The 17,054-nt window shown below is 43.3% G+C and overlaps 1 protein-coding gene across 1 annotated transcript; it reads left to right on the top strand.

Annotated features, from left to right (window-relative positions):
- The first annotated feature begins 383 nt into the window (after positions 1 to 383).
- Positions 384 to 7,628, top strand: LOC114476106 (putative transcription factor ovo-like protein 3). Its single transcript, XM_028467385.1, has 4 exons — positions 384 to 522; positions 1,887 to 2,119; positions 2,896 to 3,085; positions 7,303 to 7,628. The coding sequence occupies exons 1-4, from the start codon at positions 426 to 428 to the stop codon at positions 7,626 to 7,628; spliced, it is 846 nt and encodes a 281-aa protein (XP_028323186.1). The 5' UTR covers positions 384 to 425.
- Positions 7,629 to 17,054: the final 9,426 nt, after the last annotated feature.

The following is a 17,054-nucleotide window of genomic DNA, read 5'->3' as shown; positions in this document are numbered from 1 at the left end:
GCAGTTAATGCTGTGGCTCCAACGTGCACGCTCCTGTTACTCAGACCATGGCCTTTTGTCTAAGGCCAGGGCTTGGTTCAGGTCAGAGATTTGCATGCCAAGAAGTCACTTGAATGTGAAGCTCACCGGATTTTCACTACCTGACATGCAAAACCAGCGGAGGACCAGTTAAAATGGCGCATGCGTACAATCGGCACAGCTGTACTACAGTGTGGCCCAACAGCCCTCCATCCACACTCACTGGTTTCAGACTTTTCCATTCTTATAGATGACTATGGAAATGAGTGCCAGGGTTTTGCATAGGGACCGTACAAATGGATTGTTGAGGATTGATGTAAGAAGAGGAGAGAGTACGTCTTACTTATCAGATCTGATGAGAATCAGCACCAGGACGGAGGTGAAGGACAAGCCCAGAGGAAACCAAGATGCCGAGGTCGTTCCTTGTGAAGAAGAAACAAGGAGCATGTGGAGCTTGGCAATGGAAAGAACCAAGCCAACATGAGTGGAAAGAAGACACACTGGGTATGACCTAAAACATTATTTATTACTAACGGCAAAGCTCTATGGGACAGCGATTGTAAAGATGCACATGCTAAAATAAACAGATAAATAAAATTTAGTAACAAACAATGTTTAAAAAGCATGTGAATTTTGATGTTACTTTTGACCAGATTTACAACAATATTTGTGAAATTTGTGATTTTTTTTCTTGTAAAAATATAATATTATATATATATAATCTAAATGTTAAATGTAAACGTTAAATCTAAATGCAAATCTAAATTTAAATGTTAAAGCTCACCCATGACATTTAGATTTAACATTGAGATTTAGATTTAACATTTAGATATAAATTTAACATTTACATTTAACATTTCGACTTAGCATTTAAATTCAACATTTAGCATTTAGATGACGATTTAACATTTAGACTCAACATTAAGATTTAGATTATTAACATTTAGATTCAACATTTATGATTTGATTTAATATATCTATATTTAAATGTAGCATTTAGATTTAACATTAAGATTTAATATTTAGATATAACATTGACATATTTTTACGAGAAAAAAATAACACAAATATTGCTTTAAATCTGGTCAAAATTCACGTTCAAGTTTTTAAAATTTGATTTGTTGCTAAATGTTGCAATAAGTTTCTGTTTATTTTAGCATCCAAAACTTTACAATCAGCGCCATGAAGCTGTTCCATGGTCATGGAATGTTTTACACAAAAACTCACAGAGTTTATGACCCTTTTACTGCAACTTATCACAAAAACATCACCATGGTCTTGTTTTAGCTCATTTATTTTTAATTATTTGGTGGCCATTATAGTTTTATCTTTCATAAATTCAGATTATGACTCATGTACTTTTTATTGTGTTTCATGTACTTGTCTACTGGGCTATTGGTTTGCCTTAAGAACATTTTAGGGTAGCACGTTACTTGAAGTTTTATACATTACGCTGTCATTATCTGTCAATAGCATGAATAATGTGTCATTAAGTGTTGTTGGCTAAATAATGACACCTTTGGAGCTATGTTGGCCTTTTTTGGGTTAGGTGGAGGGATCTAGTGGGGTTTGGGTTATGGATTAGGATCAGGGTAATGATGAATTACACTAAATGACACCTTATTAATGTCATTTAGTGACAGCCTTTATGTAGAAAACTGAAAGTGTCAACTTTTAGTATTATTTTGACATTGTAAACTTGTTTTATGTACTGCTGCCTGGAGACACTTGTAAAGTAGATTATTAATCTCAATGTTCTCCTGACTAAACAAAGGCTAATGAAATTTGTAGTTTGATTAGTCAACAATGTTGTGTGTAGTTTTTAAATATCTGTTCCATAACTGTTGGTGATGTTTGAATCTTTTCAGAAAGTGAAAGTGTCAGAGAGCAGATATCCAGCAGCAGTCCGACCCCACAGCCTGTATCCATGTCTCCACCTGTAGCCCCCCCAGCCTCTGGGACAGCAGTGGAAACTATAGAAACTGTTCGTCTGCCTGACTCAGAACCATCCAGGACTGACCACAAACCAGACTGGTCTGCACTGATGCTGAGAGGCTGCTTCTGTCGTCCCAACACACTGGCCCTGGTCAACAGAGCAAAGGTAGGTTCAGGTTTCATTAGATCAGGGGCGTCGCACTCATTTTGGTTCAGGCAGGGGCTATAAGCTTTATTTTTTGCTTCACTATAACCCAATGACTCCATATGTATTGCTTTATAAATCTGGTCTACTGAATGTTAGTGTTTTGATTTATTTATTTTTTTAATTAGGTTTCTTTCGTCAATTTAAAAGTAAAAATGGCTTCCATCTTGTTTGGGGGCGACTGTGGCTCAGTAATGGAGTCGTCCAATAACCCAAGAGTTGGGGATTTCAATCCCGCTCTATCCAATGTCAATGTTGAATCTAAACGTTAAATTTAAATGTTAAATCTCAATGTTAAAAATCTAAATCTAAATGTTGAATCTTTACATTAAAGCAGTAAATGTTGAATCTAAATGTTACATTTTAATATAAAATCTAAATATTAATTCTAAATGTTAAATCTAAATATTAATTCCAAATGTTAAATCTAAATTTAAAATGTTAAATATAAATCTAAATGGGTAAAAGTAAATATTTAGCTAATGTGCAAATTCACCCAAAGTACCAAAATGAAAGCTCATTGATGCGAGCGCGTCATACTAAAGCCACAAACAATAACACTAAATTGAGATCATAAATGTTTTTCCAATGCTTGTTGTACATTGTTGTCATAATGGATATGTTGTAATTGTGATTGAACGTTAATATATTTAATTAAGCCAGTCTGAGATTATTGACCTGCACACATGTTATGTTTTTCTTTCATTAACTAATCATGTATACTCCTCCCTCCCCAGTCCAGACCTCGTACGTCCCCCACGTCAGGTGACTTTGTGTGCTCGGTGTGCCACAAGATCTTCCCCCTACAGCGCATGTTGACGCGCCACCTCAAGTGCCACAGCCTCGTCAAGAGACATTTTTGTCAATTTTGTGGCAAAGGATTCAATGACACTTTTGACCTGAAGAGGCACATGCGAACACACACAGGTGAGATATTGACTCTATTCTTCTTTGTATTATAGATTCTAATCATCTAATTCATGGGTGGTTGAACACAGACATGAACATTGAAGAACAGTCATGTGGAGACAGGGTCATCTATAAGGGGGAATAAAGGAGAGTCAGCAAAATGATGGTTCTATGATGTTCTATGAATCTGTGATAACCACATTTATTAATTCATCTGAATAATCTCCACTGTTATCCAGGAACGTTTATTATTATTATAGTCATCTTAAAGATATGAATCCTTGTTTTAATCAGAAATAAAATGGGTTAAAAGTGACCAAAAATGGTGGAAAAGGTGGTGAAATGGGATTTTAAAAACCACAGAAATTGGTTAAAAATTGTAAATTAGAGTGGACAAAAACAGACAGAAAAAGTGGTAAAAAAGGTTCAAAGTGTCAATATTGGAACAATTAGTTTAAACTGGCAAATAATGGGCATGACAAATGGTGAATGTGGTTAATTGGCAAAACAAAAGCATGAAATCTGGTGAAAAGAGGTTAAAAGTGACAATAATGGATCAACATGTGTGACATTAGCAGGAAAGTAATGGAAACAGTTTATAAGTGCTGAAAATGTCTTGAAAGTAAAAAAAATTGCATTCAAATTTGATGAAGTGGCAGAAATGGGAGTAACGTAGCAAAAATGCATTAAAAGGAGCAAGAAAAAGTGATGAAAATAGGTTAAATCACGGCAAGTTTGATGTAGTTGCAGAAAAAAAAAAAGCAAAAATGGGCTCAAATTCTTCGTTTCTTGTCTGCTGACCCCCTCCCAGTGTCTCGCGAACCCAAATAAGGTCCTGACCCCAAGGTTGAGAACCCCTATTCTAAGGGGTTATTCTAATCCAAACTAATCTAGTTGTGGCTTTTTAAGGAACATGTATAGTAGCAAAACCCATTTTAGCAGTAAATAGAGTAGAATAGAATAGAATAGAATAGAGTAGAATAGATTAGAATAGAATAGAATAGAATAGTAAAGGTGTTCTGAAAAAAAAAACATCTCAAAGGTGAGTTTATGATTTATGATGAGGATTTTGCTGGAGTCAAACCATGTTCCTGGGATTTTATAGAGATTTGTTGCAGGTACTTCCAATTAGTCAGACAAGTCAAATATCTTTGCATAGACTGAATTTGTTTTCGTATCAGAAACAGTAAACATATGCCAAAACCTGTTTCAGAAACATTTATATGGTGAAAACCATGAGAGAAACAGAGGAAAAATTCAACACTTTTATTTTCTGAGAAAATAGTGATTTTTATTTTTATTTTTTTGCCAAACATGCTAGTTGATTACATAAAGAAATAAGAGTATTGCATGTTTTGAAACGGGTAAACTTTGTCTTTGAAAATGGCTTGTTTTAGTGCCGACCAGCTTATGTGTTTAAGGGTGAGGAAAATCCACACACTCGTCATTTTCAGCCAAAAAACTGCACATTGAAGTAAAACACAGTCCTCCTCCCTGCTTTCCTGACCTCAGAAATACTGCATTTAAAACAGTAATTCATTGTTTTTTTCCTACCACTGCGTCGCATTGAATCAAACTAGACAAAAACACGTCAGCTGATCCGATAAAGGCAATCAATACAAGCAGAGTTTGGCTCCTAAAAATGAAACTGTATTTCTAAATGAAGCTGCGCTTTGATCAAACACTAAACTGAAAGTAAAGGTATTTATTGTGGATGTGAATCACATTAAAACGGTTCAAACAGCTACTGACAATCATTGCTGGGAGTTGGGTTAATGCAAAGTGATGCAAATGTGCAGCTTTTGTTACTGCCCTCAAATGACTGCTCTGGGACGAGAGAAAACCTTTAGAGACTTTGAGGAAGATTTTCTCCCTCGTGTACTTTGGAAACTGCCAACAAATAATTTTTGACTTTTATGTGAGTTTAGAAATCACACTTTTAGAATCTGTAAATAACTCAAAACGCCCCCTGGTCGACTTGATCCTGGCTTTTTTCATGACGCGTCACATCTTGTTCCTTTACCAATCTGTGGCCAGCACAAGAAGAAAAATTGGATACCCCTCCCCATGGTAGAAAACTGTATAATATACTGTATAAGAATTCTTGTCTCCAGAATTGGTGGCAGTGGCGTTTTTTAGCACATTTTATTGATAGACCTGGTGACGATTTTTTGCAATTTTTCGAAAACACGCAAATTATCAATTAAATGTACTTGTTATATGTACTATGTCAAAATGTCAATAATGATTAGACACATCTTCACCAAAACAATTTGAGTCACTTCAAAATCTATTTTGGTCGTCAGTTGACAAAAATTGACAAATTAACAGTCAAAAATATTTAGTTCCACAAGATTGTCCATAACATCTTCACTATACATGACAGAGTATCGTTATGCGGTTTTAAAAATATCCCAGTCCATTTCAAATTTCAGTTAATTTTTGTTTTTTTCTCATTTTTGTCAGATAATTAGGGGATAATGTTAGTTAGGGGACTATATTCACACAATATTTGTTTCTTCTTGCCAAAAGTATAATTTTATGAGCTTGGGGAATGACAATTATGCGTTATCAATAAATCACAAAAATCTTCCTCAGGGTATATCACTAAAATGTGCTCAAATACACCCTTGTCACTTTAGGACTTAGGCTCATACAATTAATCCTAAAAATATAGTGTAAACTTTTTTTTATTTATTTATTTTTTATTTATTCAGTTTATTTCCGACATGGTTACATTCACTTTTTTTTTTTTTTTTCACATTTTTTTTTTTTCTTTTTTGTACATGCCGAAAAAGGAGACGAGAGAAGCAGTTTGCTTATCCGGGTCCCGTCCCCTGTTTTACCATCGCAAATTTACATGGGTTTACATGTCTCTCTGGTCAAACATTCTTGAGTTGTTATAAACTGTCCTTTTTTGTGTATTCTCATCTGTGTTGTCCTCCTCCTCTCTATCGTTGTTCGTGTTGGCCTTGTTCCCTGCCAGACGTTGTTAGCATTCCTCCAGTTCAAGAACAGTTCCTCTTTCGAAGGTGTTTGGAAGGTTTTTCCCTTTTCATCCATAATGTCACCACTCGGGAATGTCTCTTTTGGACACACAAGTTTGCAGCTTGTTTTGTCTCTACACATTTACATATATGAGAACACAAGGAACAGGTCGTCCAGGGAGTGTTTTGCGTTATTTACAGATTCTGAAAGTGCAATCTAAGCTTTAAGTAAATAAGTTAGCATTCAGCCCTAAAAGTTTCTGAAGTTTTCTGTCCTCTGAGCAGTCAGATGAAGGGCAGTATAAGACAACTAAGCATTTGCATCACTTTGCATTAAAACAACAACCCAGCAATGGTTTTCAGTAGCTGTTTCCACCGTTTTAATGCAACTCACATCCGCAATTAATAGCTTTGCTTTCACTATAGTGTTGAATCAAAGCTCAGCATTTAATTAGGAACAATTGTTCATTTTTAGCCAAATTTTATTGAATGAGCTGACGTGTTCTTGTCTTGTTTGAGACTCAATTTGCCGCTGCAAATATATATATATATATATATATATATATATATATATATATATATATATACATATATATATAAAATATGGGGTTTTATGCTTATTTTTAGTTAAAAATTCTAATCATACTAATTACCAGCAACTCACACAATGGCAACAAAAACACACAAAATTAGAGAAAAATATACTGAATAATAAAAAGAACAGACAACAACAAAATACACAAAATGACACAAAAACAAACATGATGATAAAAATGAAAATACAAGGTTCAGTGTTGGTCCCACATCAGGAAGGAGACGACCGTACATGATAAAAAAAAACTATTGAAATAAATCTATTAATGAGCCACTAAATACTGTTTCATTCACTTATTTACAAAATGAGATTCTGTAACATGTGTTATCACTCATTTATTCCATCATTATGATCTATAGTTGTTTTTTTTTTTCATAAATATTCTGAGTAAACTGATGTAGTCGGACTAAGGGGGGACTTGAGCCAAAACACTTTGAGAACCACTGATCTAAATCATAAGGAAACACAACACAAGTTTATTCTAAAATTCCACACGTTTAAAACAAGTGTTTGTTGTGAAAGATGTAAAACGATTCCGTGATGTAAATGCCATTATCATAGGGGTGGGTGTGTTACTGTAACTAATGCCATGTGTGGATCATGTACTGTATGTAATGTAATGTAACTGATCCAATCATGTGCTCCTGCTGCAGGTATCCGTCCCTATAAATGTGAGCTGTGTGAGAAGGCCTTCACACAGCGATGTTCTCTTGAGTCCCACATGAGAAAGATCCACGGCGTTCAGCAGCAGTACGCCTATCGCCAGCGACGCTCCAAGATATTTGTGTGTGAGGATTGTGGTTTCACCTCCAGTCGCCCTGATGAGTACTTCCTCCATGTGAGACAAAGCCACCCCAGTAGCCCTGCCCTGCGGAGGTACTACCGACGCCAAACCAGTGAGAGCAGCAGCGTTGGACCTGCAGAGCATAAACTATATAAACCATACCTGGTTTATTCAACCCCAACACTTTACATGTAGGACTGGATACGAGTCTTCATCAGTACACGATTACAAGATTTAAAAAATCCCTTGTAGTTGAAATGAAGAACTTTATTATAATTCTGACTATTAGCTTTTTGGTGGATGGAACATTTTATTAAAGTCTCTATGTCACCATTTTTATATTTTTGATTTTAATCACGATTGATCGCATGATTTTACTGAGTTAAATGCATTGAGTTATTTTTCAATATCCTTTATTTAACCAGCAAAAATAACTCATTGAGATTTAAAAACCTCTTTTAAAAGAGTGACCTGGTCAAGACGGTTACAGCAAACACACACACACACACAAAACACAAATAAAATGTAGTCATACAAAATTAGAGCAAGAGTGACGTATACATGTTTAGATAGCACAGTTACAAAATCTAATCAAGCTTTATTTCTCTTTCTTGTGTAAGTGTCTTGAATTCCTCCAGAGTTACAATATGTGTCAATTTCAAGTCCTTCTGCACATCGTTCCAGAAAATGTAAAGGTCAGTTCTGACTCTCGGGATTGGCATCTGTGTGGTGTCTTGAGAGTGCAGGCCATACTCACTGATGTCTAAACATGTGTAAACACAAATATGTAGGCAAAAGTCCAAGAATAGATTTATAAATAAAAGTCAAGCAGTAAATTTGCTGTATTCGCTGAAACTCTCTATTGTATCGTGACAGAACCTGTAAACAACCGTTCCACCAAATACGTTCAAAACAAAAACAAAGGTTCAGTATTTGTTCAAAGTGCTTTTAAAAAAATGAATATTTCCTTTACAAGGAAGCAGATATCTACTTTTGTTCTCCTTGGAAATCTGAACTTAAAGAGTAACTAAACCCCTGCTTTCTGCTGACCTGCCACTAGGGGGGAATATCAAAAAAATGCCTATCAGAATCAGAATCAGAATCAGAATCATCTTTATTCGCCAAGTGTATGTTGTACACACGAGGAATTTGACTCGGTCAACTGTGCTCTCTCCAATAGTGATATATTATGGGCGTTACTGCTGTAGCAGTAAGACACGCCCACTCAGGCAGCCGGTCAGTGCTGGCAGTGACAGAGCGCTTCCTGCTCAACCACTACACACAATACACAGCCCACAAGCATAAACACAGCCCCAAAGACGCTATTTTACTCACTAACAGTCACTGCTCTAAATAAACGCTAAATTCACTTGTAATAGCCAATGTTTAACCCTTAGTGGCCAGTAACTCTGACATTTTACAACTAAATATGTAACATTAAAATGCTTTTACTTAAATGTTAAAAGTTGGACTAGGATCAATCAACAGCACTACTTAATACCCAAAAACATTCAGCAGAAAAAAGTGGGTTTGGGTTTTAGTTCCTCTTTATATGAAACCAAAGTCATTTGTAGCTACTGCTAGCTCAACAAAACAAAGTCATAACATGATCATAGATGATTTGTTTTTGACAAGTTGAGTTAAAATGGTTATCGCTGTTAATCAGAAAACACGTAAACGTGATGAAAATACATTATTTTTGATAGCTACACTGTTCGCTCTGTTAGCGTCTGTGATGCTAACAGATTATTGGCACATACGTAATCCCAGCCTTTCTTTACACGCTGACACCAGCCCTCTGTCTAGTAAAAAGGGGGCCAGTGGTGGGCCATCAGGGGTCATGTTTACATGAGAGCTTTAATTCAGAATAAAAGTTCAATAAAATCCTCTTTAAACTGATCTTGTAAACACTTAATTCCTAATGCTAATTTAAATTCCAAATTAAACTTCAATCTGAATTACGCGGCTGGTTTGTTCCAATTTTAATTTAGAATGAAATAATTCCTCTATCTGCTCTGCCAGTTGCTGGTGACGACATAATCCAAAATGACCGCCTGGAGTAGAACCAATATTTATTTCAAAGAGCCTTAGAAGACATGGATATAATGAAGAGAGTGGATGAAAAATAAAAATAAAATATATAAAAAAATAAAAATAAATGGTGGATGGATGAAGGTATAAACATGCAGATATTCACATGGACACACATACTTATTACACACACACAAATACCAGCCAATGGAACAGGCTTCACCAGACGGGTGAAAGTAAAACCTGGAGATGGTTTTAGTCCTGCTGCACAGGCTGTAATATCACCATCATTTTACCTGTCGTTAGAGCTACCAACTTTACCAGAGAACCAATATTTAGTCCTGGTTATTGTTTTATATGTTTTTATTGATCCCAAGAGGGGAAAAAAGAGCAGGCAGTGCTTGAACTACACAATAAAATGTTTTATGTGTGAGTATGAAAATGATTTGGGTTCTTTTGTCTGCTTTTCTTGTCATAAACTGAATTACATAATGCAAAAAGGTTCCAGTGTGAGATTGAAATCACATTTTATCATCTGAATTACACGTTACTGTAATGGAAATTAATGGATTACCATTATTCTGCTCACCAACCACTTTATTTCTAAAACATAATGTCCTAAGTTTTATTACTTTTTTTGTAAAGAAATTGTGCTACGCACCTGTTCCATGTTTCAGACATACTGTACGTATGTCCAAAAGCAGTCACACCAACCTTTTTTTTTTTACCTTGTTTGCACATGCTGTTGAAGGTTAACACTACAAGAAGTGCAATCTTTTAACAGCAATGCATATTTTATTATTGCAATTAAATAAATGAATTTATTTCATTGCATAATTGTGACCATCACCAGCCCTCCCTAGGGAAGGGTAAATACTTTATTAAAGGGAGGATGTAAAAAAGAGAGAGGGCAGTGTTACACCAGGGTGAGGGGGGTGGGGGGGGGGGGAGTTAACAGGGAGGAGGGATACAAGATAGGAAAACGAATGGGTGGGGAATAATCAATAAGTTTCAAGTGATGTGATGTGAAATTGTGGTTGTGTATATTGTGCTTATTGTTGTGTTATCAAGCCAGTCTGGTGACCAGTGTGCGGCTTAGGAATAATGGTGGTGGCTGTGAGCAGAGGAGGAAGTGAGTGGAAGTTACATAAAACAGGTATTTGGGAACAACGTGTCTATGGTTGAGCCCAGTATGAGTGTTATCCCACAGCCCGAGGCCAGTGCGTCCATGACAAATGTGATTCCAAGAGCCGCTACTGCAAAACCCATAAGCCGCCCCCGGGCCCGAAGAAGCAGTCGGGCCAGCAGAAAGAGCGAGAGATCTAGGGGCCCCCGGCGACCACCCCACGGCCAAGCAGCCCCCCGAACGCCCCCAAGGTCCCAAGCCGAGAGGCTGCCATTGCCCCCCCCATACACACCCGAAAAGCCCCCAAGGAGCCAAGGACCCAGCGCACCACGCCACCGACTCCAACCCCCAACCCCCAGGCCCCCCAGCCCCCCACCCCCCCACCACCACCCACACCCCCGCGCCCAGCCCCCCGAGGGGAGGGCCCAGAGAGCCCCCCGCCCGAGACCCCAGCGGAGGAGCCAAAGCCCACGCCCAGCAGACGACCAGAGCCACGCCGAACGGGCAGCCGGCGGGCCCTCGCCGGTGAGCCCAGAGCCAGCAAGGACCCGACCCCAGGCCAGGAGGACCCGGAATGGATGCAGCACCAGGAGCAGCCCGCCCAGGGCGAACGACCACACCCCAAGCCGCATAAGGCACCAGGGGGCCGCTGGGAGTCCCCCCGCCGGTCCCCAGGCACCCCAACCTAGCCCCCCCGGGCGCCCCAGATGCTGATGCCGCCCGCGCCAAGAGCTTCAGTTCTTTAAAGCCAGGGCCCCCTCCAGAGGCCAAGCCAGACCGCCCCGCCGGGATGTGGCCCCCTAATCTGACCCCGACACTCTGCCTCACGGGGGACTGCCCAAGCAGGGGCCGCACCAGAAGGTATGCAAGGGCGCGGCACGCGCCACCCGCCCCAGAAGACCCCCGCCAGGACCGGCCCGGCCAGCCGGCCAAGCACCCCGGGCCCCAGGAGCACCCCCAGGGACCAGGACCCCCCAAGGGCAAGCCCCCGGGCCAAGCCCCCCGGGACGCGCCCCCCACCCCAGCCCAGGTCCCGGCCACAGCCCAGCAGGACCGCACAGCCCCAGACAGCACAAGGCCAGCAGCCCAGGGCCCGCCGCCCCCCGGACAGCGCAAGCCACGGGGCAGCGCCCCCCGCCGGCCCGCGAGCAACCGGCGACCCCCACCGCGGGGACGGAGGCACCCCAACGGCACACATCCAGCGCGGGACAGCAGCCCCCAGCCAAAGATGCCCCGGACCCACCCACCAGTCCGCAGATGGCAGGACATACCCACCAGGCGGCCGAAAGCAACCTCAACCATCGGAACAGCTAACGCCGCCCCCCCAGTAAACAGCATCATCCCGAGGCGCCAAACAACCCTGCCCCAACCCCGGTGAGGACACCAGCACCCCCCCAGCACACCCACCCCCCAAACCGGCGAGGCAGGCCGCCCCGGGCCCGCACACCGCGGGGCCCGCCCCCAAGGCCACCAGGAGACAAAGCAAGCACCAAGCCACACCCAAGGGGGAGAGGCACCCCCGCGCCCCACCCGGCCGACACAGCCCGGAAAGACCCCGCAAGGAGAGACCCCGGCAAAGCCCCCCCGAGACCCACCGCCACGCCCGACCGCACCATCTTGATGTGCTTTTACTCTATGCAGTGGCCCAGCCACCAACAGAGGGGCCAGGCCCCCACCGGAGAGGCCCAAATATGTGTACCAACCCACCACCCTGTTATGGTGCCTCTCCATTCCCCAATGGAGAGGCACTTCCCGATCCCCTGTGTGAATGTGTGTGTTTGGTGAATGTATGGGGTGTAATTAAAAGAAGGGGGATGGAGGGGAGCGGTGCTCCCCCTCCAGCCTCTGTGGATTTATGTGTATGTGGTGTAATAGGCCGGAGGGTGTAAATGATGATACACCCTCCGGGGGGGTGACATGTTGAGATGCAATTAAAATTGGAGGGATTAGTAGGGCAACTAGAGGTGGGAGGGCCGCCCCCACGCCACTACATAGTAACACAGGTGGCGGCCCCCTCCACCCCCAGCCCCACCATCCAGCCCCCCAAGGGTTGGGTATTGGTGTGTGGTGCATTTTGTGAGTGAGCCAGACCAGCTGGGAGTGGGGTGAAGTGAACATGTAGGAGGCCTGTCCAGTGTGAGCCGGGCCCGTCCGCGTGGCGGGCCACGCGAGAGGGTAGATGGCGCAGACGGGCAAGTGGCACTGCGGGCCCCGGAACAGCACAGCCGGAGACCCCCCCCCACGGCACCCCCCAGACCGCGCCGGCCCCGCGGAGCACGGCGACACCCCCCACCCCCGGGCACAGCCAGGCACCAACAACATCCCCCGGCGCCCCAGGGGGCGACCCCCGCCGCCCGCCGGCCCGGAGCAACGCCACCCCGCCACCAAGGGGAGCGGCCGAGCAGGGGGGAGGCCCATGCCCGCACCAGGGCCAGCACAGGCCCACCCGGCGCCACGATACAACACTCTCCACCGGGAGGCGGCCCCGGCCCCCCCCGACGAGAGAGGACGCCATCCACCGCCAAGCAGGGCCATCCCGCCAGCCACGGACCGGCAAGCCAGAGTACCGAAGCACCCCCAGCCCGGAACCGCCCCCCCACACCAACGGCGCCAATAGAGCCCCCCCCCCCCCCCCCCACGGAGGCAATCCCCGACGACCCACGCACCGGCACGAGACACCCCCCCGACGCCAGCACACCCCGAACAACAGCGGGCCCAAGGCCACCAGCCCCGCCCCGCCCAAGGCTGCGCAGCGCCGCCACGAGCCGCGGCCGGTCCCCGGGCAGATGGCCGGAGAGCACCTCCCCGGACACGTAACCCAAGGATCCGCCCCCGGGGCACCCCCGCCCCGGAATCGCGCCCACGGCGCCCGGTGCACCCAGCCAGCAGACCAGCCAATCCCAACGCGGATCCACCGGGCCAGGAACCACGCGCCGCGCCCCCGCACACCCGCCCAATACGACCCCCGGGGAGGCCCCATAGCACCCCTCACCCCACCCCCTAGCCATAACGTCCACACCCCGGCCATTGCGGTCGTACAAAAAGCCCCCGAGGGGGCCCCGCCTGGCTCGTCGCGCAAGCGACATCCCTAGCAAAGGTGCGCCCCAGGGAGCCAAGCCAAGGACCCGCAAGGGCCGACGGAGCAACCCACAGCCACACCCCGCCACCCAGCAACCCAGGAGGCAATCGCCAACCCCGGGCAGCAGCCACCCCCAAAGCCACCCCCACCCCGGATCCCCCCGGACCGGAGCCAAGGACCCCACCACCCCAGGCCCCCCAACGAGACCACCCCCCAGCCAACCCACCCGGCACGGCACCGCCCGTCCCCCAGGCGGGAGCCACAGCCCCCCCACCAGTGCCCCAGGCCAACGGGAGCCCCCCAAACCCAACCCCACAGGATGGCGGGCGCAAGAGCAAAGGAGGAGGAGGGGGGGAGGACGAGACAGGGGGACAGGGAGCAAGGGGAAGGAGCGGCAGGGGAACACGCAGGGCCCCAGCCCCAGAGACCAACCAGATGCGCATGCAAGGGGCAACGGCGCCAAATCAAACAGCCCCGGGACCCCGTGAACACCCAGAAGGAATGCACACCCGTGCTGAGGCAACAAGGCACCCCGGCAACCCACCCCAGCCATCCTGACCAAGACCACCCCAGAGCAGAGCAGAGCAGTCACACCAACCTAACTCTCATTTTTAGGTGAACCTGGCGTATGATTAAATAGGGCCGGGTCAAAAAATCGATATTCAAGATATATTGACTTTCCTATTTTGGCGATGTAGAAAATTACAACATCGCCTATATCGATATATTTTTATTTTATAGCTTATTTTGTATCAAAAAACTAGTTTTGGGAGTCGATGCTTTCATTACTTCTCAGATCAGCATTAAAAACACAGTTAGATGATTACTGAGTGCTCACTCACAAGTGCTGTCCCTAAGACTAAAGTGGAACATATTGTGCAGCTGTTTGTGATTAAAGAGTCTGCTAAGACTTAAACTTTAAATATTATTATGAAGATTTATATAGTAGGTCACCATTTTGAGAAAAAATATTGAGATATGAATTTTTGTCTATATATCGCCCAGCCCTATGATCAAATATAGCACCTACATTTTTCCTGCAGTAATTTCATTCATTTCACTAATTTCTCCTGCAATCCTCTAATTATTGTGTAGGTCAGATATAGGCAACTGGTGGCTTAGGGGCCACAAGCGGCCCTTGGTCTAATTTTATGCGGTCCTCAAAGTAAACGTACAAAATGACAGAATAATACACAAAGCAAAACCAAGAATACGTTAATAAAATATACAAAAAATTCCATCATTGCAGGAAAATAGAGTGAAAGATAAGGAAACAAAGACAATGATCCAAAAACACACAAAACAACAACAAAAATACACTAAATGACTTAGAAAAATTACAAAATTTCAGAAAATGACAACGAAAGTACACAACAAGACAAGAAAAACACAACAAACGACTCTGCAAACCCACAACAAGAACAAACAACATAGAAATACACAAAAATTACTTCAATAAAATGCAAAATAACAACACAAATACACAATATGACTCCAAAAAAACACACATTTTAGAGGGAAAATACACAAACGTACAACAGAAATGCAGGAAAAGTACACAGAACTGATATAAAAACTCTTTGTTCTTTCCTGTGTTGATGCTCAGATTGGTCATTATTCTAATGCTGACATGAATGTTGATAATGTGGCCCTTTGATCAAACCCCGCTGTGAGGCAAGGCAAGGCAAGGCAAATTTATTTATATAGCGCATTTCATACTCAAGGCACCTCAATGTGCTTTACATGATAAAACATTCAATTGTTTAAAATCAATAAGAACATTTAAAATCATCAGTAAAATCAATAAGAACATTTAAAATCATCAGTAAAATCATCATTACATCAACAACATGACAAAAAGTCTCTCTCTCAATCATATGCAGTAGAGAAAAAAAGTGCCTTTAACTTTGATTTAAAAATGTTCACATTGGATGCTGACTTCAGCTCCGCTGGCAGTTTGTTCCACTTCTTTGCAGCATAACAACTAAAAGCAGCATCACCATGTTTACTGTGAGCTCTGGGCTCCACTATCTGACCTGTGTCCATAGATCTGAGAGACCTGCTGGGTTCATACCTGACTAACATGTCACTAATGTATTCTGGACCAAACCCATTCACAGATTTATACACCAGCAGCAGAACTTTGAAGTCTATTCTGAGGCTGACTGGGAGCCAGTGTAAAGACTTTAAAACTGGAGTAATGTGCTCTGACCTCTTTGTTCTGGTTAAGACCCGAGCTGCAGCGTTCTGAACCAGCTGTAGCTGTTTGATGCTCTTTTGGGGGATTCCTGTCAGAAGACCATTACAATAGTCCAGTCTGCTGGAGATAAAAGCATGGACCAGTTTCTCCTGATCTTTCTGAGCCATTAAACCTTTCACTCTGGAGATGTTCTTTAGGTGGTAGAAGATGTTTTTGTGATAGATTTGATCTGACTGCTGAATGTAAGATCTGAGTCAATCAGAACACCAAGGTTTTTGACTTGGTCTTTAGCTTTTAAAGATCCAGACTCAGATAATTGCTGACAGCAGTCCTCTTTTCCTTGTTACCAAAGACAATCACCTCCGTCTTGTCATGGTTTAGTTGAAGGAAGTTTTCACTCATCCAGCAGTTTATTTTTTCTAAACAGTCACACAACACCTCAATGGGACCATGTTCATCTGGGTTCAGTGATAGATATAGTTGTGTGTCATCTGCATAGCTCTGATAATCAACCTTACAGTTCTGTAAAATTTGTCCCAAAGGAAGCATGTAAAGGCTAAACAGAAGGGGTCCAAGAACAGATCCCTGAGGAACCCCACAGGACATTGGTAATCTGTCAGATTCAAAGTTTCCAATGCTTACAAAATAGCTTCGCTCCTCCAAGTATGACTTAAACCATTGCATTACTTTTCCATTTAGTCCAACCCATGTTTGCAATCTGTGCAACAAAATTGTATGATCTACAGTGTCAAATGCAGCACTTAGATCCAACAGAATGAGAACAGATACTTTTCCTGAATCAGTGTTCAACCTTATGTCATTGATCACTTTGATAAGAGCAGTTTCAGTGCTGTGATGAGAACGAAAACCTGACTGAAATGTATCAAATATTTTGTTGAATGTTAAGAATTGACTCAGTTGGTTGAAGACCACCTTCTCAATGATCTTGGCCATGAATGGAAGGTTGCTGATTGGTCTATAGTTAGCCAGTATAGAGGCATCCAGTGTTCTCTTTTTTAACAGAGGTTTCACAGCAGCTACTTTCAGGGATTTTGGTACGGTGCCTGATTGGAATGAGCAGTTAATTATCTGACACAAATCAGTGACAATTGATTTTACAACAGTTTTAAAGAAGTTTGAGGGTATTGTGTCAAGGCAACACGTTGATGGATTCAGCTGCTGAAC

Source organism: Gouania willdenowi, chromosome 14 (genome assembly GCF_900634775.1).
Source record: "Gouania willdenowi chromosome 14, fGouWil2.1, whole genome shotgun sequence".
NCBI lineage: Eukaryota > Metazoa > Chordata > Actinopteri > Blenniiformes > Gobiesocidae > Gouania > Gouania willdenowi.
This window is presented reverse-complemented; position numbering and strand designations above follow the sequence as displayed.